The sequence below is a fragment of the Giraffa tippelskirchi genome, chromosome 2 (assembly GCF_054371585.1).
Source record: "Giraffa tippelskirchi isolate mGirTip1 chromosome 2, T2T-mGirTip1v1.2.pri, whole genome shotgun sequence".
NCBI lineage: Eukaryota > Metazoa > Chordata > Mammalia > Artiodactyla > Giraffidae > Giraffa > Giraffa tippelskirchi.
The window spans coordinates 104,807,778-104,830,383 of NC_137276.1; the positions used below are offsets into that span (position 1 = coordinate 104,807,778).

At 44.5% G+C, this 22,606-nt stretch overlaps 1 protein-coding gene across 1 annotated transcript in view; it reads left to right on the forward strand.

The window, feature by feature from the left end:
- PCP4 (Purkinje cell protein 4) overlaps nt 1-22,606 on the forward strand; it is a 122,047-nt gene that overhangs the window by 79,127 nt on the left and 20,314 nt on the right. Inside the window, exon 3 of the mRNA XM_081574157.1 lies at nt 7,080-7,131. Coding sequence (XP_081430283.1) covers nt 7,080-7,131 — 52 coding nt within the window. The remainder of the gene's footprint in view (nt 1-7,079; nt 7,132-22,606) is intronic.

The following is a 22,606-nucleotide window of genomic DNA, read 5'->3' on the forward strand; positions in this document are numbered from 1 at the left end:
TGTGGATCTGAGTTTCTGTGTGGTACCATCTTCTTTCTGCATGAAATCTTTTATTTCTTAACTTGGACGAGACCAAAGTCCTCTAACGGGAATTTTCCTAATTCAGCAGTACTGACAGGCTGACCCCAGGGCTGTGAGGAGCTCATTCACATCCTCTCCTATCCTGATGGCTTGATAAGGAGGATGAGAAGAAATGCCTTTGGGAGCTGAAGACTTCTACTGGCCCTTCTGTCCTTTTTCCCCCATGGATCTGGTGTCATGAGGGTGGTCTTTTCTCTAGTGTTGCCAAAGTGAATCCATGCATGAAGCTCTTTGCAGAATTTTGTGGCACAATGGGTGAGTTGCTTGGGGAGATGGAAGAAGAAGGGATGGAGAGCTGGGGAACCCTGGGGACCCTGGGGATGCCCTGGGACCCTTACTGTTGCAGAAGGCAATTTGTTCCCCAACCCTAAGGGACCTTTAAATTAGTCACCCTCTAGTTGAGTCTTTTGCTGTTGTTCAGTCGCTCAGTTGTGTCTGACTCTTTGTGACCCCATGGACTACAGCACGCCAGGCTTCCCTGTCCTTCACCATCTCCCAGAGCTTGCTCAAACTCATGTCTGTTGAGCGGGTGATGCCATCCAACCATCTCATTCTCTGTCGTCCCCTTCTCCTCCTGCCTTCAATCTTTCCCATCATCAGGGTCTTTTCCAATGAGCTGGCTCTTCACATCAGGTTGCCAAAGTATTGCAGTCATAGCTCAACAAGCCAAGTTCTTGCAGACAGGTTTGTCCACTTAGTGGGTGCAGATTCAGAAAATATTCTTGAACTGTCATTTGTGCTCCTCTGGAGCTCATTTCACATTTCATTCTCTCCAACCTTCTGAAATGAAAAGCAAATGTCTTTTCATGGGAACTCGTGTTTTATCCTAAAGATGAAAACAATATGTACTGGCTGAATGGATTTTCCAAGCAGACATAATCTGTCCAGGGTTCTGTGTCTGCTTTACTGAGGAAGCAGGTTTTAGTGATTCTGGGTCCTATACGACATCTGATTGGCATGACCAATTTTATGGGTATCAACAGCAAAATATGAAAGGCGAGACCCTCCACTGCAGTATTCTAGAAATCATAGAATAAAAACTTGAAAAATGACAGCATGAATCATAACCCATAGTCTTGGCCCTTGAGAGAGCTGCAGAAGAAAGGTTTCAAAGACTGTATTAGAATAATTGTATAAATCCATGAAATCACTCAACTTCCTGAGTCTTTTATTTGCTTTAGGGAAACATGGCCAGCACCTGGGAGAGCCACACAAGAGCGTGGCAAAAGGAAATGTCAGTGGTTCTCATCTGTCTCGTCTTTGTGCAAAATGTGGGTGTTTTGTTTATCATGACTTTTTGCGGTAGTTTTGATTTTCTAAAATATTGCATTAAGGTATTATTTGCCTTTTTCCCAGTTTTGTTGAAGTATGTTGTTTAGTCACTAAGTCATGTCCGACCCTTTGTGACCCCATGGACTGTGGCCTGCCAGGCTCCTCTGTCCACTGGATTCTCCATACTGGAGTGAGTTGCCATTTCCTTCTCTAGGTGATCTTCCAGACCCAGCGATCAAACCCACATCTCCTGCACTGGCAGGCAAATTCTTTACCACTGAGTACCTAGGAAGCCCTTTTTGATGTATACTTGACAAATAAAATTGTAACATGATTAAAGCATACAACTGGAAAATTTGACATAACTGTACACTGTGAAAGGAGTCTCATTATTGGTTTAATTTCAACATCCATCACCTAAAATTTTTATCTTTTCTTTTTTTTTTTTTTTGGTGAGAGCTCTTAAGTTTCATTCTCTTAGCAAATTTCAATTTTACAACAGAGTGTTATTAACCACAGTCACCATGTAACACATTTGATCCTCTAACCTTGCTCATAACTAAGTGTACCCTTTTACCAGCTTCTCCCCTTTCCCCCACCCCAGCTCCTGGGAACCACCATTTCACTCTCTGCTCCTATGCCTTGACTTTTTTGTCCTCCTTCAGATTCCATGCAAACATGACCCAGGGCAGCATTTGTACTGATTAACGAGTTTCTTGATGCCGTCTTAAATTCTGTGCCCAAGGCAGGTGAACGCTTCACTCCCTATAGCCAGTGACTTGATAATTACTCCAAGAACACAAAGATTTTGTGATAGATCTCACAAGGAAGAACAGAGGATATGGGGGCTTGTGATGGTTACGCAGTAGGATTGGGCTTCAGTCTGTTCATGATGGGTAGGACGACAGCACACTTTCTCTTCCAACCAACACTGTTGAGATGGGTGTTACTGATATGTGCACGGCCCCTGTTGTTCAGTCACTAAATCGTGTCTGACTCTTTGCGACCCCATGGACTGCAGCACGCCAGGCTTCCCTGTCCTTCACTATCTCCCGAAGCTTGCTCAGATTCATGTCCATTGAATTGGTGATGCTTTCTAACCATCTCATCCTCTATCACCCCCTTTTCCTCCTGCCCTCAATCTTTCCCAGCATCAGAGCCTGTTCCAATGAGTCCCGGACCCTAGATGTAGCAAAAACTGACCGCACACACTCTGAGCCCAAAATACAGGAAGAAGTGGCTCCAAAGCTGGTTATTTACCAGAAAATTGGTGTGGCCTGTTCCACTAGTGAAGTTTCTAATATGAAAGTACTGTCTGTGAGCTTGCAACTTGGTTGAAAAGACTCACCAGCCAAGTTGATGTGCTGAGTCAGACACCTCTCCTGTGTCACTTCAGGTCCCATCAGGGAGGGCCCAGTGGGTGGGCAGCCAGCGTGAGCTCTGCAGACTTCAGGCAGGTTTTAGTGACAGTATGCCACCTCCTGCCCATGCCGTGTGTCTCCATCTCCTTCCCAGGGGTGTCCTCCTTGTCCTTGGGCAGACACCGTGTTGGAGACATGGCCCAGACTAGAAGCATCAGGAATTAAGCTCCACGGTGCATGTCTGGGGCCAGTGAGATATGGGAGCTCATGGATCTTGGGAATCTGTCCTTGAACACAGTTTGAGCATCGCTGGAGGGCACAGTCTCGGGGTCTAGGTGCCCCTGGCAGTGCCTACCAGATGCTGTTTCCTTGCATGCTGTCTGGCCTGTCCTCCCCACTCATTCCTGGAACCTCCCTCCCCAATTAAATTGTAGCACAAACAGCTCTTGCCTTGCACTTTGCTTTCTGGGAAGCAGAGCTAAGACATGTTCCTTGTCATTTCCCTGTAGCCCTTGGTGTCAGGGGGCTGACAGGGAAAATCACTGTAAGAATCATACTTTTGAAAACCAGTCGTGCCTTTTTATGAGTACTTGGTATTATGTTGGATTGTAAGAAGGAACTATATACACTTATTCTTCATTTAGGCTCCTTTTAAAAAAATTCATTTATTTTTAATTGGAGGATAATTGCACTATAATGTTGTGTTGGCTTCAACATGAATCAGCCAGAGGCATACATATGTCCCCCCCTCTTGAACCTCCCACCTCCCACCCCATCCTACCCCTCGATGTTGTCAAAGAGCACAGCATTGAGCTCCCTGTGTCATATAGCAAATTCCCACTGGTTATCTGTTTTGCATATGGCAGTGTATATGTTTCAGTGCTACTCTCTCAATTCATCCCACCCTCTCCTTCCCCCACTGTGTCTACAAGTCTGTTCTCTACTTAACTGGGATTTATCAAACTCTGAAATGCTATCCTTGTATTCGTTAACATCATCGAGGAAGGAAACCTTCCTCCCAAGAACCGTGGGAGTTGCTGGGCGAGGGTTTAAGGACTGAGGACCCAGAGAACACCTCTCCTGGTTGGCTCACATCCCCTTTCCTCATGGCTACTCCATAGACTCCCCAGCATCCTCAAACCTCCTGCTTGTGCTGCAGAAGAAGGAGGCTCCAATGCTGTCATATTAACATTTTGGGCTGCATCCTTAGACAGGGCTCTTATACTTCCTGAGAAATTCTGCAGAGGTCATCAGTGTGTGTGTGCTCAGTCGTGTCTGACTCTCTGTGACCCCTGGACTGTAGCCCACTAGACTCCTCTGTCAATGGAATTTTCCATATAAGAATCCTGGAGTGGGTTGCCATGCCCTCCTCCAGGGGATCTTCCCGACCCAGGGATTGAACCTGGGTCTCTTGTGTATCCCGCATCGGCAGGAGAAATCTTTACCACTAGTGCCATCAGGGAAGCCCACACTTCCTGTTGGTGATAGAAGCAGGGTGTTGATGGTGATACATTTTCTCTTAAGCTATTTTTCTCTGTGGTGCTGTCTGCCCTCCACGTAGCAATCTCCCCACCTGCTGTGTGTTGGGTGGAGGTGGGGTGGGCTCAGAAGGATACTAGGGGATATGCAGGCTCAGTGGTTCAAAGGTCAACTAAGGAGCCAGAGCCGCTGGGTTGGAGCTCAGGCTCTGCCACTTCCCAGCTGTGTGACCTTGAGCAAGTCCTCTGTGCCTGGGGATACAAAGTGTAGAGTGATGCTGATGAGGACCATGGTGGTATCTACCTGGTTAAGAATGCTGTCGTAATTCACCGAGTTCATAATGCCCAGCACCACTTAGAGCTTGTTGGGCCTCGGCACCCTGAGCCCCAGCCTGACTCAGGCCCCCTCCAGATACTTGGTTCAGGGGAGTTTCAGCTCCTTCCCTAGTGATAAAACAATCACAAGTGATGACCCTGGAGTCCCCTGGAGGGAACAAGAGCGCTCTTGACTGCTCCCCTCACTGTTCTCAGCCTTGCCTTAAAAATGTCATCAGGTCTGAAAGAATTCTGAAACAAGATGTTTTGGGTGACTAGTTCTTTTTTGTAGGGACCATTTTCTGATGCAAGGCACAATCTCCTTATGACATCTATCGGCTTCATTTTGCCTCCTTTATATAAGACCTGACACAAAACTCCTATCTTAGAAATTTTTAGAAAATGAACCCCTTTTCTTCCTCAGTGCACGTTTCAGTTTGGTTTTCTTCAGGTTTCTTAGAGGTGATCTTTTATGGAATGAAGTATTCAGGACATTTGAAAGGTGTCAGTGTTTAAGGTATTTAAAGATAATGAAGCTGGATGTGCACCTATTTTGCACTTGTATGCTGTTGAATTTGCTTTATTCGGCTCTGAAACCCTGTCCTTTTATTCTGTGGAATTTGCCATGTCTTCTGAGTCTTCTATGAAAGATGTGGGGAAGGAGGGAGGGTTGGACTGGTTCAAGCCCTAACTGGCTGCTGTGTCACTTTTGATCTTTCACAATGGTGATCAGATTTCCATCCTGTGCAGCAAATTTACCAGCTTTCTGTTTAAAAAATGAAACTGAGTAAACACAGGCAAGAATAAAGTGGCATTTTCACTTACAAATCTACTGTATTTAAGAAATGTGTAATTTGGTTTAAATAAAGATGATTATGTGTTACAAGTTGAGTGCTTTAGATAAAGATGCTATGATACAGGGAACGAAGTGGAAGAAATTTATTGAAGATCAATGGATGTTTGGCCAGAACTGCAACCTTTCTCTTCCATGGGAACATGGGCAGGTCTGGATTCTGAGAAAATGTTTAAAATTAAATAAGAAGAAGGAACCCATGTTTATCTAGGCTTTCCTTCCACTTCCTGCCAGAAAGAGGTGGTTTTTCATCTTGGAATGAAGCAGAGTACTCTTCTGACCTGGGTGGGCATTTGCACTTCTCATTGACTGAGATGGAGTCTGTGTGTACATGATGTGTGTGTGTGTGTGTGTGTGTGTGTGTGTGTGTGTGTGTGTGTGTGTGTGTGTGTGTGATGGGATTTGTAATAAATGGAAGGCTTGGCTTTTCCTCTCTCTTGAGTTATCATCTGCATCAGGTAGTAAGTGTACACAGGGATGTTTAAATTTGTTCACATAAGTCTCTATCATTCATTTGCCATATTTATTTACACTAATCAGAACATACAAGCAAGATTTTTCCAGATGATCCAGCTTCTGTTAATCAAGGGTTGGCCAAGGACCTGGGAATTTCTCATGACAACATTGGACAATAATAGGAACTAATAATTTTTTTTATATTGCTTTAGGCTGAAGTCTTGGACTCAAATATAAATTTTAAGTTCATTCTGGTCCTTGATGGGAGTCATCTATATTGATTTTCTCCTTGATCAGTGCCTTGCTTCTCTTTCCAGGATCCCATCAGAGAGTTACATAATGATGACAATTCCTGCAAGGTACTAACCTTAGCAGGAAGTCCAGTCTCCAGCCTTGACTGCACCACCAATTAGCTTCGTGAACTTGGACAAATCAGCTCCCTGCCTGGCCTCTTTTTCTGCGCCTGAAAGCTAGAGACTTTACAATCAATTTATTTTTCTCAACCTGAAGCATGTTTTCTGACGATGAGCAGAAAACTGGACTGACAAAATACTTCTCTCTCCATGGACTAGAACAATTCTGAACAGCATGTTATTTAAAGGCAGTCGCTGGATAAGCTTTGAGGAAACATGCTTATATGCCTGCATATGCAATACATTTCACATAGCTCCCCAGGCCACATATCCAGAGAATCTTGCCCAAAGATTCAAGATTAACCATAAAACATTCCTTTTGGTCAGCCTGGTAAATTGAAAATACACAAGATAGGCATAAACATGGACAGAAAAGTAACCTAACAATAGGAGAGATTCTGACCATTGACCTGAGACTTTTTAAAATTGATTACCATATATTTGAAGATGAGACATTGAACATAGTGATTGGAATAAAAATGTGGCAGTGTAATCATTGACAAAAGTGATAGCTCTGATCTTGTCACAGTTGGTGCAAACTCTTTGCTGCTTCCCTTGTGTTTCTGTTGATGCTATGTTTCATCAACAGTCTCCTGTCTGCTATCCCTTGTGACCAGTGAACTGAATTCATAGAGCAGTGGATCTGGTCCAGGGAGGCAGTCTGTGACATTTCAATACATCCTGTCTTGGACTGATCTTTTCTTGGTCTCACGAACATCATGCCTTAACCATCTTGAGACAAAGTGACATAGAACTTGATACAATGCAAAAAGTATTGGAAACAATGAAAGAGACAAAAATAATCCTGAAAGTGACTGATAACAATTTCTTTCTTTTTTAATGCCTTTAGAGACAAGGAGCTGGGACAACCAATGGAAAAGACAAGCCATCTGGTGAAAATGGTAAGACCCCATGAATAGTCTAACCACTTACTTATTTCCTGTCTGTAGCTTTGGGCACATGGCAGGTGTGGATCACAACTTTCAACCAAATCGGCCACTATCTACGCCTGCACTTTGGTGTAGAGTGGATTTTAGCAATTCAAAGTGGGCACCATGGTGTGGTTTAAAAAAAAAAAAACTGAGCTAAATGCAGTAGATAAGATCAGTCTCCTTCCCAAAGGAGGATGCCCATTCTGAGCAACATGATAATTACGATGCAAATATAGTTCTCTGCTTTCTTCATTAGGGGTGGTGAGAATCACCCGAGTTGTTGTGAGGATAAAACGAGATCAAATGAGAGAAGTGCTTTGAAAACTGTGAAGTGCTCAACTTCACAGGAAAGGAGGTTTAAAACTCGCTTCGCTCTCCCTCGTACATAGAGTAGGGTGCTGGTTTGGGGAGGTCCTGGATCAGCGTCACTGCACGGATTCACAGAAGATAAAAGTAATAGCAGAGACCAGAGCATTTACTTTCTCCGTTCCAGTCTCCACCTCAGCCTTAAATTGTAGGAAGGATCATTAAATTTTATCTTTGAAACAGACTGGCAGTGGAGGAGCTGGGATGTGGCTGGGAAAGGGAAGAGCATGGACTCTGAAGGCGACAGAGCTGGGAAGAAGCCCAGCTCCCCACCTTTAGTGGTTATAATGGAGGATGACTGGTCACCAGAATAAAAACCCAGTAAGCGCCCAGGGTTGGGGTTGTGGTCTTGGTGAGGTTGAGTTCTGGGTGTTCCCGTGTGTGTGCTCAGTCACTCAGTTGTGTCTGACTCTTTGTGACCCCATGGACTGTAGCCCACCAGGCTCTCTGTCCATGGGATTCTCCAGGTAAGAACACTGGAGTGGGTTGCCATTCCCTTCTCCAGGGAATCTTCCCTGACCCTGGGTGTTCCAACTTTTTGTTTATTACAAAATGAACTTACCTTTCATGGAAAACTATCCCTTGCTTCCTGCTGGATGGAATTTAAGCTGATGCTGCTCATCCAGTTGTAGATAATGTCAATCTCATATCCCAGCTGTAAAAACTCCTTAGGGCCCTGAAAACCACTTAGGAACCTCCGTTTCAAATCTGAGTGGGGCCTGAGCAAGTCTAAAGTTCTAGAATGTTTCTTGGTGGGTCACTCATCTGTGGCTGTGGACTCACTCGCCTGTTTTGGGCCTTTGTCCTGGAGAGGGACTGTGCGGTGGTGACCCCTGGGGTGAAAAGTTCATTGTATTAATAAAAAGAGGGACTGGTACCCAAGAATGTCTTGATCAGACCTGAGGGCTGGGGAGGGTAGGGGAGGAAATGTGCTCTTTCGAAAGCCTTTCCTGATGCCCACGGCTTTTCCCATTTTCTCTGTGTGGTTGGGGGTTGGTGGGTTTATTAGCAAGGAGTTCAGAGAGCAGAGAGGAGCAAAATGAGAGCTGCTCAAACAGAGAAGGGTGGACTGTCACACAGGAGTTTCCTGATTTTCTGGGTTCATAGATTCATGTCCATTTTGTCAATGGAGTTAACATCTATGGAACCTGCCAACCTTGGTATCATGGGATTTAGGGTCAAAAGGCTTCTCAGAGATGCTCTCATGAAGCAGTTTTCAACCTTTTGGCTGTCACAACTTCTTTCCATTCTTAAAAATTCTCAAAGACCCCAAAGAACTTCTGATTTGTTGGCTATATCTACTGATGGCTCTCATGTTAGAAATTGAAATGGAGAAATTATTAAAGGATTTACTTGTTTGTTCATTAAAAATAAAGTGACAAACCTAAAATATGTTAACATAGATAATATTTTAAAAATAAAAAGTAATAATATTTTCCAAGACAGAAAAAATACTTTTGCAAGATAGTGGAAGAGTTCTGTATTTTTGCAAATAGCTGTAATGTCTGGCTGCCTAGAAGACAGCTGCTTCTACATTCAGTCTGTTGAATATCATGTGTTGTGTGGCCTCTGGAAAATTCCACTGTGTACCTATGAGAGGATGAGATTTTAACAAGCAAATAATCCCTTGTTGTTGTTTGGTGGTACTAGTGGTAAAGAACCCTCCTGCCAGTGCTGGAGACATAAGAGACGTGAGTTCAATCCCTGGGTTGGGAAGATCCCCTGTGGGATCTTTCCCCAGAGGAAATGGCAACCCTCTGTAGTATCCCTGCCTGGGGAATCCTATGGACAGAAAAGCCTGGTGGGCTACAGTCCATAGGGTGGCAAAGAGTCGGACACGACTGAAGCAACTTAGCAGGCACACATGTTGTTGTTGTTCAGCCCCTCAGTAGTGTCCGATCTTTGCGACCCCACGGACTGCAGCATGCCAGCCTTCCCTGTCCTTTACTGTCTCTTGGAGTTTGCTCAAATTCATGTTCACTGAGGCAGTGATGCTATTTAACCATCTCATCCTCTGCTGCCCTCTTCTTTTACCTTCCGTCTTTCCCAGCATCAGGGTCTTTTCCAACGAGTCAGCTGTTCGTATCAGGTGGCCAAAGGATTGGAGCTTTAGCATCAGTCCTTCCAATGAATATTCAGGGTTGATTTCCTTTAGGATTGACTGATCTGATCTCCTTTCTGTCCAAGGGACTCTCAAGAGTTTTCTCCAGCACCATAATTTGAAAGTATCAGATAATATAATACCTTAGTACCATAAAAGTGATTTTGATTTTGTGGGCTCCCTGAAAGGAAGGAAGTCCCCTCAGGGTAACCAGTGTGCTCTTTGAGAACTGCTGGCCTAGGTAACTCACGGCTCACGTGGGAGGACCCTGGAGTCTGGGGTCTGGCAGAGTGGTGGTCAAGGCAGGACTAGGTCCCTTGTGCTCAATAGCTCTGCAGCCTGGCTTTCCCTTGGCATCCACAGGTCCTTAAAAGCAAGTCTATGCACTCAATGCTTTGCACCAGAGGGGATTATCAGCTGTTACAGAAGACACTGCTTTCTAGTATTATAAAGCATGAAATTCATTTCCAACAAAAATTGATTCACTCTAGTGAAAAATGCATATGTCTTTTCTGGGAGTGTAAAAGTAAACAGAAAGGAAAAATTCAAAATGCTACAAATAAAGCTTTTCTTTATATAATTCTAGATATTAGAGGATATTCATTTGATAGTTAAAGACTATTTGATAGTTAAAGATTATTTGATAGTTAAAGACTCATGGCTCTGTATACATTCAAATTGTTATTAACATGTTCTATCTTAATTTCAGATATAACCGCTTATGTGTGATATACATATGTGGTATTTTATTAAAATATTAAATTTGGGGTAAAGTTTTCTAGAAGTGGTCTAAATGTTTTCCTAAAAATCTAAGCTGCCTAATTCCTTATTCTTAAATTTGCAATATGAGACGATCATCTTAGAATTTCTGTTTTAACCTAATATTACATCCCATTGAAATTCATTTTATTCTGTCATCATGGGTCTCTCAAGAGAGCTTTTATCTTAATGTATATTTCCTATTAATACAAATGAAGCTGTCTACATGTTTTGAAGAAACAGGGACCCATGAGAGTAGAAAAATGAAGCACAGACTATCAAAATGTTATGAGATCAGGATAGTAGTCAATTAATTGTAAAATGAATATCCAAAAATGTCATTAATTGACTACAATTTGAATATTATAAATTTACTTGAGGTCTCCATTTAGTACAAAGCAATAAAGACTATAGGGGCTTCCCTGGTGGCTCAGTCGATAAAGAATCTGCCTGCAATACAGGAGACTGCCTGCAATGAAGGAGACCTGGGTTTGATCTTCAGGTTAGGAAGATCCCCTGGAGAAGGAAATGGCAACTCACTCCAGTATTCTGGCCTGGGAAATCCCTCGGACAGAGGAGACTGGTAGGCCACAGTCCATGGTGTCACAAGACTCGGACATGACTTAGCAACTAATCACCATCCCCAATGAAGACTATAGGGCTATGGGCTTCCCAGGGCGTGCTAATGGTAAAGAATCTGCCTGCCAGTGTGGAAGACATAAGGGACCTGAGTTTGATCCCTGGATTGAGAAGGTCTCTGGGAGCAGGAAATGGCACCCCACTCCAGCATTCTTGCCTGGAAAATTCCATGGGCAGAGGATTCTGGTAGGCTACAGTCCATGGGATGTAAAAAACTGGACACAACTGAACAAATGAGGACAACCACTCACATAATGAAGACTATGGGAGTGAATTCTGGGTGCCTTGAAATTCTAATCTGGATTACAGAAGACACAAGTCAGATACATTAAACCTCAGTGAGATCTAAATTCTTGAGCTCTGCTGAAATACTGTTAAATATTATCTCAAAAGGGTCATTGGCTAGGAATCTGGATTCTTCTAAGATTTATTTTTGTGTCATTGTTGTTGTTGCCGTGGTATTCACTGATGTGAAATTTAACATATATCCACCCCATACTATACAGAACAACCTTGAACTTCTCCTTATTCTCCAGTACACCAACCCCTGGATACACAACCCAGATGGTCCTCATCTTACCTGCAGTGTGAAGACATTTTTTTCCCCAGAAATACTAGAGTTGTACTATATTTTAATTAAAAAAATAAATTCATTAGTATCTCGATAATTCAGAGATTTTCATTCTTATCTGAACAAAGTGCCTTTATGATTGAGTAGTTTTGGCCAAGAACTTCATTTGTTTGCACATAGGACTTCCCTATGTGTGTGTGTTAGTTGCTTAGTCATGTCTGACACTTTGTGACCCCATGGACTGTAGCCTGCCAGTCTCCATTGTCCATGGGATCTTCCAGGCAAAAATACTGGAGTGGGTAGCCATTTCTTTCTCCAGGGGATCTTCCTGACCCAGGGGTTGAACGTGGGTCTCCTGCATTGCAGGCAGATTCTTTACTGTCTGAACCACCAGGGAAGCTCATATAACTCTCCACTTGAGTGAAACGCCACTTCAGAACTCCAGTTACAATTCATCTGCTACATTTAATTCACACGTGACACAATCATCTGAATCAGATTATTTACCACTAGTTGCCGGTTTGTTGTTGTTGTTCAGTCACTCAGTTGTGTCTGATTCTTTGTGACCCCATGGACTGCAGTACACCAGGCTTCCCTGTCCTCTGCTATCTCCCGGAGTTTGCTCAAAATCATGTTCATTGAGTCTGTGATGCCGTTCACCTATCTCATCCTCTGCCACCCCCTTCTCCTTTTACATTCAACCTTGCCCAGCATCAGCATCTTTTCCAGTGAGTTGGGTGTTTGCATCAAGTGGCCAAAGTATTAGAGCTTCAGCTTCAGGATCAGCATCGGTCCTTCCAATGAATATTCAGGGTTGGACAAAACCAAAAGGTTTCATTTTGTAAAACAATAATTTGGCTGTGTCTCTTGATTTTTATCTTGGTGTTCATTGTTCAGAGAGACTGTAAGTTAAATTTCCTTATTGATGAACAAAAGTGGGAAAACACTGGAAGGAGAGGGGCTGCTGGGTGACTTCCAATCTGAAGGAAAGATTTAGGAGTAATAAACTTCTGATGGAGCTTACTTTTAGCGCTTGGAGGCTTACCCAAGCTAGATTGAATTTCTAAAACTGGAATGGATTTCTCTTGACTTAGTGAGCTGTGATACATTTGCTTCCAAAAGTCTGCATTTGGAGGTGAAAGGCATATGGACATACCTGAGTTTGATAAGAGAATCTCCTCACCTAGTCCTGGCTGTAGGTAAATACCCAGAAGGAAGGTATTTTTCTGAAATACCTGTGAGGCTTACCCCAGTTGTCTTCTCTTTGAGATGTGAGTTGTTGTGTTGTGTGCGTGCTCCGTCATGTCCAATTCTTTATGAGACCACAGACCGTAGCCTGGTGTCCAGGCTCCTCTGTCCGTGGGATTCTCTAGGCAAGAATACTGGAGCGGGTTGCTATCTCCTTCTCCAGGGGATCTTCCTGATCCTGGGATCAAACTCAGGTTTCCTGCAGCGGCAGGTGTATTCTTAAGTATCTGAGCAAAAATACAGCACCATACTTGGATAGGTGCTTCTTCTTTGGAAAAGAGGTCATGGCTTGAGAAGTTTCTAGTAGGTGTGGGATTGTACTAGGAGCATCCAAGATTTAGTTTGCTTTTATGTGATTATAGTTACTAACAACGAATAAGGTCAAAGATGGTTGTACTGGGTACTTTCCTCTCCTTGTTTTGAATAAAGTTAAAAATCACAGTTAAGTTTATCTCGCCTTTGATTTTGAGGGAACACAGACACACACAGTGCAATTTAATTTTTCTGCTATCAAGTATGTGGAGAGAGAGACTGATTGAGAAGGACCTGCATTCACAGACATAGAGACAGATACAGTAGCATTAATTTGAGCCCGATTTTTCAAATAAGAACTAAAATTCAAATATTTATTCCCAAAACACCTTCCATGCTGCCCACACCCACCCCCTTGGCTCCAGGGCACCCGGCAGATACTCCATTTTTTATTTTGGTATCTTGTTGACCTTTCCATGACCACAAATCGACGTGGGCAGATTTTGCCTGGACTACATTTCCTCTGTCTCCTTTGGTTTGTGGAAGTGTGTGGGACAAGTCTTGTACGCAGGATGGATGATCAGCCTGGAGTAGGGAGAGACAGCTTTGGAACTGGGTACAAAAAGAGCTGACTGAATGCTCACTACCATGCTTAAGAGAGAAGGTCAGTTCTGGCAGGAGATGCTGCAGGGCTGGTCTGATTCCTTGGTCTGGGGAGGTTGGGCTGGAAGGCAAGAGGAGGAAATGCAATATCCAGAAAGGCTAGGGAGGGATCATGCCTTGTTATTGCCTATGGTGGAGATGTGACTTGGTTCTGCTTCAAATACAGGACGTGATGGTGCCTGAGGCTGGATGGAGGGTTTTGGACGTTTCAGTAGGCTGCTGTGTGCGGGGGTCTGAAAGCCAGGGCTCTGCGCAGTTCTCCTGTACTCTGAGGATGTAATAGGTCAATTCTGCATGAATCTCAATATGAGTCTAGGTGGAAGCTCAGCGTGCTGAGCCTCTAAGCCCTTTGAAACAGGGAAAGTGGTAACTTGGAATGCTGAGCTGCCATGGGTCTCAGAGATGTGCTGGTTAAACTGCATCTGGCTATGGGAAAAATATGTCTCTAAATAATCAATCACTGAGATGTGCAACAATTCCCAGATCAGAAAGTTCTAAATCTGTTTCCTGTTAGAGCAGTAAAACCTGCAGGAAGCCCTGAATTCACCTGGACTGATGCATCGTGTGTGCTGCCCTGAACACCACAGAGCTCTCAGGGTGAAACATCAAATCACTCTGGTCTCCATCAGGGGTCACTTGGCCCTTTCCTCCTTCTTTTTCTATATTTGAAGTAACCAGAAAAAAATTCAAAACAAGAATGGATGAAATATTGTACTAACATGGCTCTCAAATGCTATTAACGGGAGGTGCCCTTTATGTTATGAGCTTGGAATGTTCTGAAGCTTTTCTATTCCAGAAAGAAGCTATGAATGGATGCACAAGGTTGCTTCTGATATTGATCCAGATGGGAAAAGAATGCATTGGAATTGCTTAGAAGGCCAGGCCTTGAAACCATCGGGGTATCCACACAGACCTGGTCAATGGGTAATATTGTTCAACAAGTGAATCGATTCTTTGCGAAGGTTATTTTAGGGATTAGGACTAACAGGGAATTTATTTCTGCCAATCTCAACTGAGTGGCTGATTGGTTAATATCCCCCCCGCCCCTGCTTCAGGCTGAGCCTTATAGTAACTTCAGTGTGCTAGTAAATACCATGGATAAACACAATGCTGCTGATCCACTGTCTTTGGAGTAAACGTGCTTGAAGCATTGTTAATAGATGTGGAGCTTTTTACCTGCTCCTGGTTTTAGTTCTCTATGTCTGTGGGTGTTTTCATAGCCTAAAATGCTCTCACGTGCAACCGATTCCGTGGCAGACTTGGGAGGGGAGTTGGGGAGGCTATGTCAGCCCAAGTTCCTTGGGGAGTCAGGAGATAGGGCCCAAGTTTGCATAAATCACAGGAAGGATGGTGGGTCAACTGGCCTGAGGTCCAACACACCAGCTTGTCCCCATGTTCACGCTCTCCTGAGTTCTCTCTTGACTAGGGGTCTGGGGTGTAAATGGGCAACTAGGTTGGGCTGTGGTCTGAGTCTATAGCACTGAAGGAGGTTAATAGACTTACATCTTGGCCAAACTGGAAACCATGGTCTCAACAGCAGTATCATCTCATCAATTTAGTTAACTAGCCTCTGGCACATAGGTGTGGTCACAGACTATTACAGGGACAGCCCATTAATTTTCAAAATAAAACACTGAAGCAATATTCTAACTTGTGGGTTTATCTGTATTTCCTTCCTCCTTCTGTCCTTGCTTCCTTTCTTTTTTTTTGAGATTAAATTTTAGATAGCTTTAGACCAACTGAAGATAGAGTTTTGTATCGTATGGAGAAGGCCCATATGTTTTACTGAAAAAAATGAATTTATAAATTATGCTGAAAGAATTCCCACTGAAGATCTTTTGAAGCCTATGAATTATGAGCTTGTACCAGGAGAGTGATAATCTGTTTATCCTTTGTCCTCATCAGGAGACAGGAATGTTTCTTATTCTGCTTATCAATTATTTGTATGGACATAATGCTTCTCAGGTACTTGAATATGTTTTGCTTTTTTAAGCAGGTGATACATTCATAATTTTATGTATAAAATTGATTTGCACAACAAGCAGCTTTTCAGAAGAGAGAATCTACTACGACTGCAGCTTGAGCTCCATGATAAGATGTTGAAATTTGTAGGGTTCCTATCAGAGGGGTGCATCTGTGATTACAAAGGCATTAGAGAAGCTCACAGCTCATGTTCCTTCTTGGGAGTCTGTGTGTTCAGGCAAGAGAGTGGGCTGAATTGCCTTCAGGCACTGGACTTCCTCTTAGGCGGGACCTGCTCTCCTGTCTGAGCTGTGCAGAACAAGGAAGTCTCCTCAGAGCAACCACAGACTCACCCAGACCCGCAGGCAGACATCTCCCTGGTCTCACCTGAAAGCTCTCACCAGCGATCCTAGAACATGGCATCGGGAGAGCCCCAGAAGGTTGTTGTGAGTTTCTGTAAAATCCACACAACGCGATTGGTTTCTTCCAACGTTCTTAATCAGTAATGAGTTAGAGTTTCCAATTAATAATAATTAACTGCCAAGATTTGGCTCAATTTAGACAATTCAGCCAGGAAACGGTGCTATTTCACTCCAAGTACAATTTTTATCCTTTCCTAAGTGGATCCCTCATACTCAGGAAGTGACTACTTTTTATTCACTCTGACAAGCTGAGAACAAATTAGCTCTGAATCCTCTTTAAATTTTTTTTTAATTGAAGTAAAACTGGTGTATAATGTTATGTAAGTTACAGGTGTACAAAATAGCAATTCACATTTTAAAGGTTATACTCCATTTATAGTTATTATAAAATATTGCCTGTATTCCCTGTGCTGTACAGTATATTCTGGAGCTTATTTATACCTAATAGTTTGTACCTTCTCATCCCCTACCCCATGTTGCCCCTCCCCCTTCCCTCGCCCCACCAGTAACCACTAGTTTGTTCTCTATATTTGTGAGTCTGCTTCTTTTTTGTCACATGTACTAGTTTATTGTATTTTTTAGATTCTACATATAAGAGATATTATACAGTATTTGTGTTTCTCTTTCTGACTTAATTTCACTTATCATAATGCCTTCCATGTCCATCCGTGTGTGCATGAGTGCATGCTCAGTCGTGTCTGACTCTTTGCAACCCCATGGACTGTAGCCCACCAGGCTCCTCTGTCCATGGAATTTTCTAGTCAAGAATACTGGAGTGAGTTGCCATTTCCTTCTCCAGGGGATCTTCCCTACCCAGGGTTTGAACCTGAATCTCCGCGTCTCCTACATTGGTGGGTAGACTCTGTACCACTGCACCACCTGGGAAGCCCTCCCAGTCCATCCATGTTGCTGCAAATGGCAAAATTTCATTCCTTTATATGGCTGAGTAGTATTCCTGTGTGTGTGTGTGTGTGTGTGTGTGTGTGTGTGTGTGTGTATCTCACATCTTCTTTATCTGAAATCCTGTTTTTAAGAGTGACTTTAGAATGTGATAGTGAATTTTGTTGGCCCTGTGCTAAAACCTCGTCTAGCAAACAGGCTGCATCAGTGTGGTTTTGCCTCACTGAGGGCAGGTGCCTTTCACTTTAGAGGCAGACAGGGGAGCAAAGGTGATGGGTCACCACACAGCTGAGTGTGTCTCAAGGTTGGCATGACGTCACCCAGCCTGGGCTCTGGAAGACAAGCTCCTACAAGCTCAGCCTTAGCTCTTCTTTAGTTGCTGCCTCCTGACCTCATTTGCTCTCTACCAAGGACCAAGGACAGGGCCAGCTGTATCAGTTGTAGGGTCCAGGGAAAATTGAGGACCCGGGCTCCTTGGATTTGCCTGATGGTGCAGTGGATTGGAATTTGACTGCCAATGCAGGGGCACAGGTTTAGTCCCTGGTTCCGGAAGGTTCCATATGGCTCAGAACGACTAAGCCCGTGAGCCTCACCTACTGAGCCTATGCTCTAGAGCCCTGGAGCCATAACTACTGAAGTTTGTGTGCCTAGAGCCCATGCTCTGCAACAAGAGAAGCCATCGCAATGAGAAGGCCTCTCTAGTTGCACCACAACTAGAGAAAGCCCAGCACAGCCAAAAAAGAAAGAAAGAAAGAAAACCTGGGCTCCTTGTTATAAATTATTAAGCAGATCATTCAGTCAAGCCTGGTCACTTCCTAGGGTCCCTGCACATATTGCCTGCCATTTGACTGGCCTGAGTGGTACCACGTACAAACTCCTATTTAAAAACAGTTCAATATTAACTTCCCTGACAGTCCAATGGTTAAGATTCTGCACTTCCACTGCAGGGCTCATGAGTCAGGAAACTAAGATCCCACATGCCATGCAGTGCACACCCCCCCAAGAAAGCCAATTCATTATGTATTAGTCATTTCATAATATTGATACATTCCCCCCACCCCCACCCCCCACCCAGTACTTTCTAAACTGGTACCCTGGTTTAAACAAGAAGATAGGTCATTGGGAACTTTTTAGGTATGAAAATTTGCATCTAAGAACTTTTCCAAGTCAGGGGCTTAAAACCTCCCTCTCTTTAAAGTTTTCCTGACTTTTTAATGTCCTTGGCACATATTCCTGGATCACTTTGTATGTTGGTTGTGATTTTGTGTGATTCCTGTTTGGGGTCAGATTTGAAGAGGATGAAAGATTGCTGCAGACTCTCTGGCCTGTGGAGGGAGAGTTCTTAGTCCCTCCTCTTGCTTCAGGGCAGCTGAGGCTCCTCAGGCCAACAGCATGCAGCAGAGGGGGGACTATGAGTTTCCTGGCTTGGATCTTAGGAAACTGGAAGCTTCTGCTTTTTCCCTCTGGGAATGTTTGCTGTGGGAGAAGCCAGTTACCACTTAAGAAGTTCCAGTAGATGGGAAGGAAATCCAAAAAAGAAGGAATTCATGTACATGTATGGCTGATTCGCTTGTCTGAACAGCAGAAACATCGCTTTGCTGACAAAGGTCCGTATAGTCGAAGCTATGGTTTTTCCGGAAGTCATGTACTGATGTGAGAATTGAACCATAAGGAAGGTTGAGAGCCAAAGAATGGATGCTTTTGAACTGTGGTGTTGGAGAAGACTGTTGAAAGTCCCTTGGACTGCAAGGAGATCAAACCAGTCAATCTTAAAGGAAATCAAACCTGAATATTCATTGGAGGATTGATGCTGAAGCTGAAGCTCCAATCCTTTGGCCACCTGATGTGAAGAACTGACTCATTGGAAAAGACCCTGATGCTGGGAAAGATTGAGCGCAGGCAGAGAAGGGGGTGGCAGAGAATGAGATGGTTGGATGGCATCACCAACTCAATGGATATGAGTTTGAGCAAGCTCTGGGAGTTGGTGATGGACACGGAAGCCTGGCGTGCTGCAGTCCATGGGGTCACAAAGTGTTGGACATGACTGAGCCACTGAGCAACAGCAACAACAAGAAACTAGTACAATATTATAAATGAACTATGCTCCAATAAAAATTTAAAAAATAAATTAAAAAAGAAGAACCATGCTGTGAGGAAGTCCAGCTAGTCCATGGGCAATGGCCTGGAGAGTGCCCACCCAGTCAGACTCTGCTGGCTCTCCCCTCCCAGATGGCAAGAATATGGGTGAAAGTTCTTGGGTGACCCCAGCCCTGGGATCATCCAGCTGAAGCTGTGTGGGAGGCTCCATCCAAGAGAAGACAAGCTCAGCCAAGCCTGCTAACCTACAGCACTGGGGGAAGAGAACACTCAGTTCTTGTGCTGAAGCTGCTAACTCGGGGTGATCAGTTCTGCAGGAATAGTTATCTGGGACACAGGTAAATTGCTCCTCTTTGCTAACCCCTCAGTTCCTTCTCCTTCTCTCACTCCACCATTCTTCAAGAACATCCTGAATCGCTTTCTATTCTTTGCTGGCTAGAGTAGGGTCGCTTCAAGATGCAGACTTTTGGGTCCTTAACTACCAGAAGTGGGATGCTGCAAAGCACTCTGGACTCTAGCTTGGTTGTGCTCATTCGTTCATCCATTCATTCAGGAAATATTTGCTGAGTACCTAGGATGTGCTACCCCTGGATTGGTAAGATCCCCTGGAGGAGGGCATGGCAACCCACTCCAGTATTCTTGTCTGGGAAAATCCCATGGGCAGAGGAGCCTGGCAGGCTATAGTCCTTGGGGTTGCAAAGAGTCGGACATGACTGAAGCAACTTAGCAAGCACACATGCAGTATATGCTACAGATGGTACTCAGAGCTGGGGATGGGGAACTTTAAAAAAGTGATGCTGGGAGAGTGAAGCAGGATGTCCTTAGTGATGAATGTATCAGTCATGATTCTGAGGGGAACCAGAGGACAACTTCCACAGGAGTCATTCGAAGAGGGTCAACTCCAAAGGACCATTTGCAAAGGTGCCTGCAATGCCGGAGACCCCGGTTTGATTACTGGGTCAGGAAGATCCGCTGGAGAAGGGATAGGCTACGCACTCCAGTATTCTTGGGCTTCCCTTGTGGCTCAGTTGGTAAATAATCCACCTGCAATGCAGAAGACCTGGGTTTGACCCCTGGGGTGGGAAGATCCCCTGGAGAAGGGAAAGGTTACCCACTCCAGTATTCTGGCCTGGAGAATTCCATGAACTGTGTAGTCCATGGGGTCGCAAAGAGTTGGACCTGGCTGAGCGACTTTCACTTTCATGCAGTTTAGGGAAACCCACAAAGAACAATGTAGCATCTCACACTAGGAATAGCAGAACCTGCAGGGAGGCACCAGAAACCAGAGAGGGTGCTATGTGGGGAGCAGCCTGACAAGGTCTGTGGTCTTCTGTTGAAGGGCACAGCTATTCTTCAGGCTATTTATTTATTTATTTGGCTGCACCGGGTCTTAGTTTTGACACGCAGGATCTTTAGTTGCAGCATGTGGGATCAAGTTCCCCAACCAGGAATCAAACCTGGGCCCCCTGAACTGGGAGCACAAAGTCTTAGCCACTGGACCACCAGAGAAGTCCCAGCCTCAGGCTGTTTTACAGACTTTTATGGTTGCCACATTTCAGCAAATAAAAATTCAGAATGCCCAGTTAAATTTCAATGTCAGATAAGCTCCTCCCCCCCAAAAAAACCAAACTGTAAGTGTATCCCATGGAATATCTGGAGGCATAGTTATACTAAACTTTTTCTTGTTGTTTATCTGAAATTCAAATTGAACTGAATAGTCTGTGTTTTACCTGACAGTTTGAGCAGATGAATACCCAGGAGGCATTCATGAATACCCAGATCTTGTTTCTTCTGTCTTCTGATCACCTCTAGTACCACCCATGGGATGAATCCACTAAAGCCACAGCACGATGTTGAGGGAAAGGGTGGGTGGTGAGTCGGGAGGGGCAAGAGGGGAGCACTGTCTTGCTTTTTACCCCTTCATGTCTCCCCCAGGGCTCTTGGCCAGACCCTGAGTGTTCCTCTCAGCCTCCCTAATTAAAAATGTCAGCTGTTAGACTGTAAGTGATGGCAGCTTTACAAAGATGGTGAAGGTGTGATTTCTGAACCCTGATACTACATTGGTTTCAGGAAAAAAAAAGAAAAGCAGTCCACCAGTATCATCCTTTTATTTTAACTGCTATGTCATTGGCTGGCTTCATATTTTTTAAAAAAGGAAAACTGTCAGACCTTTTGGGAAAAGTGAAAGTGATCCCATGTGACTCTTTGTGACCCCATGGACTATACAGCTCATGGGATTCTCCAGGACAGAACAATGGAGTGGGTAGCCTTTTCCTTCTCCATGGGATCTTCCCAACCCAGGGATTGAACCTAGGTCTCCCACATCACAGGCAGATTGATCACCAGCCGGTCACAAGGGAAGCCCCTTTCGGGAAAGATGACATATTTGACATTCTTGGAGCAATTAGGCTCTCCCTGTAAAGGTTAATGCGTGTTTGTGAAGTCAGTTTTAGCCCCCCGGCCCAAATTGGGTGTCATTCAGGAGGTGGCCAGAGATGCGGGGTACTTAACTGGGGATGTGGCCTGGGCGGCGATGAGGGTGGTTGCAGTCTGTGAGCATCTCAACCCCATCTGAAGGGAAACCCTGGTGGATGCAAGCCAGCTGGAAATGGGGGTGGAGGCAAAGCAGGTCGGTTGCCCCCAGAAGTCCGGGTTATTGGAGCAGGAAGGAGAGGGTGGCAGCTTCTGCCTCCTGGGATTTGGGCCACCAGTGTCCAAACATGGATGAGGCGGGGCAGGCTTCCTTCAATGAGCTGGTGCTGGAAGCCACACGGGTTTCTAGAAATGCTGCTTTCTATGTGTGGAGTCCACTGTGTCTCTGGATAACTCACCCAACCACCCTGGCCCAGAAAGGTGGGAGAAGGGGGGCCACCAGGATTCCAGGTGTCCCCCCTGGAGGCCTGGACAAGCTGCCATCTGGCCTGGGGCCAGGGCTCTTGATCTGGGATGTACTGTCCTGTGCTCTCCCTGCCAGTGATGCAGGGTAGAGATGCTAAATTTTGCCATCACTGTCTTGGGGAGACATCAAGGAGCAGATCTGCTCTTGGATTCCTGGGCCCCAGAGCTTTAAATTCAACTCTGGACTCGTGACTGTGAGATCAGCTACTTAAAAACTATGAGAAATGACCATTTCTTCCCTTTGATGATGTACAAACCAGGATCGAAATCTTCATATCTCTGCTTCCCCACACAACCAGAGGAACTGTTCTTTGGGGACCACAGTAAAGATAGTCCCCAAAGAGAAGAGACTTTGAGCCCCTTAAATATAAGCCAGGCCTTGAAAGTTCAAGAGGGAAGAAGATTAACCCATGCTGTGGGATCATTGAATTTAAAGGGCAATTATTTATAGACTGGGCTTCCCTGGTGGCTCAGATGGTAAAGAATCCACCTGCAGGGCAAGAGATCTGGATTCATTCCCTGGGTCAGGAAGATCCCCTGGAGGATGAAATGACAACCCACTCCAGT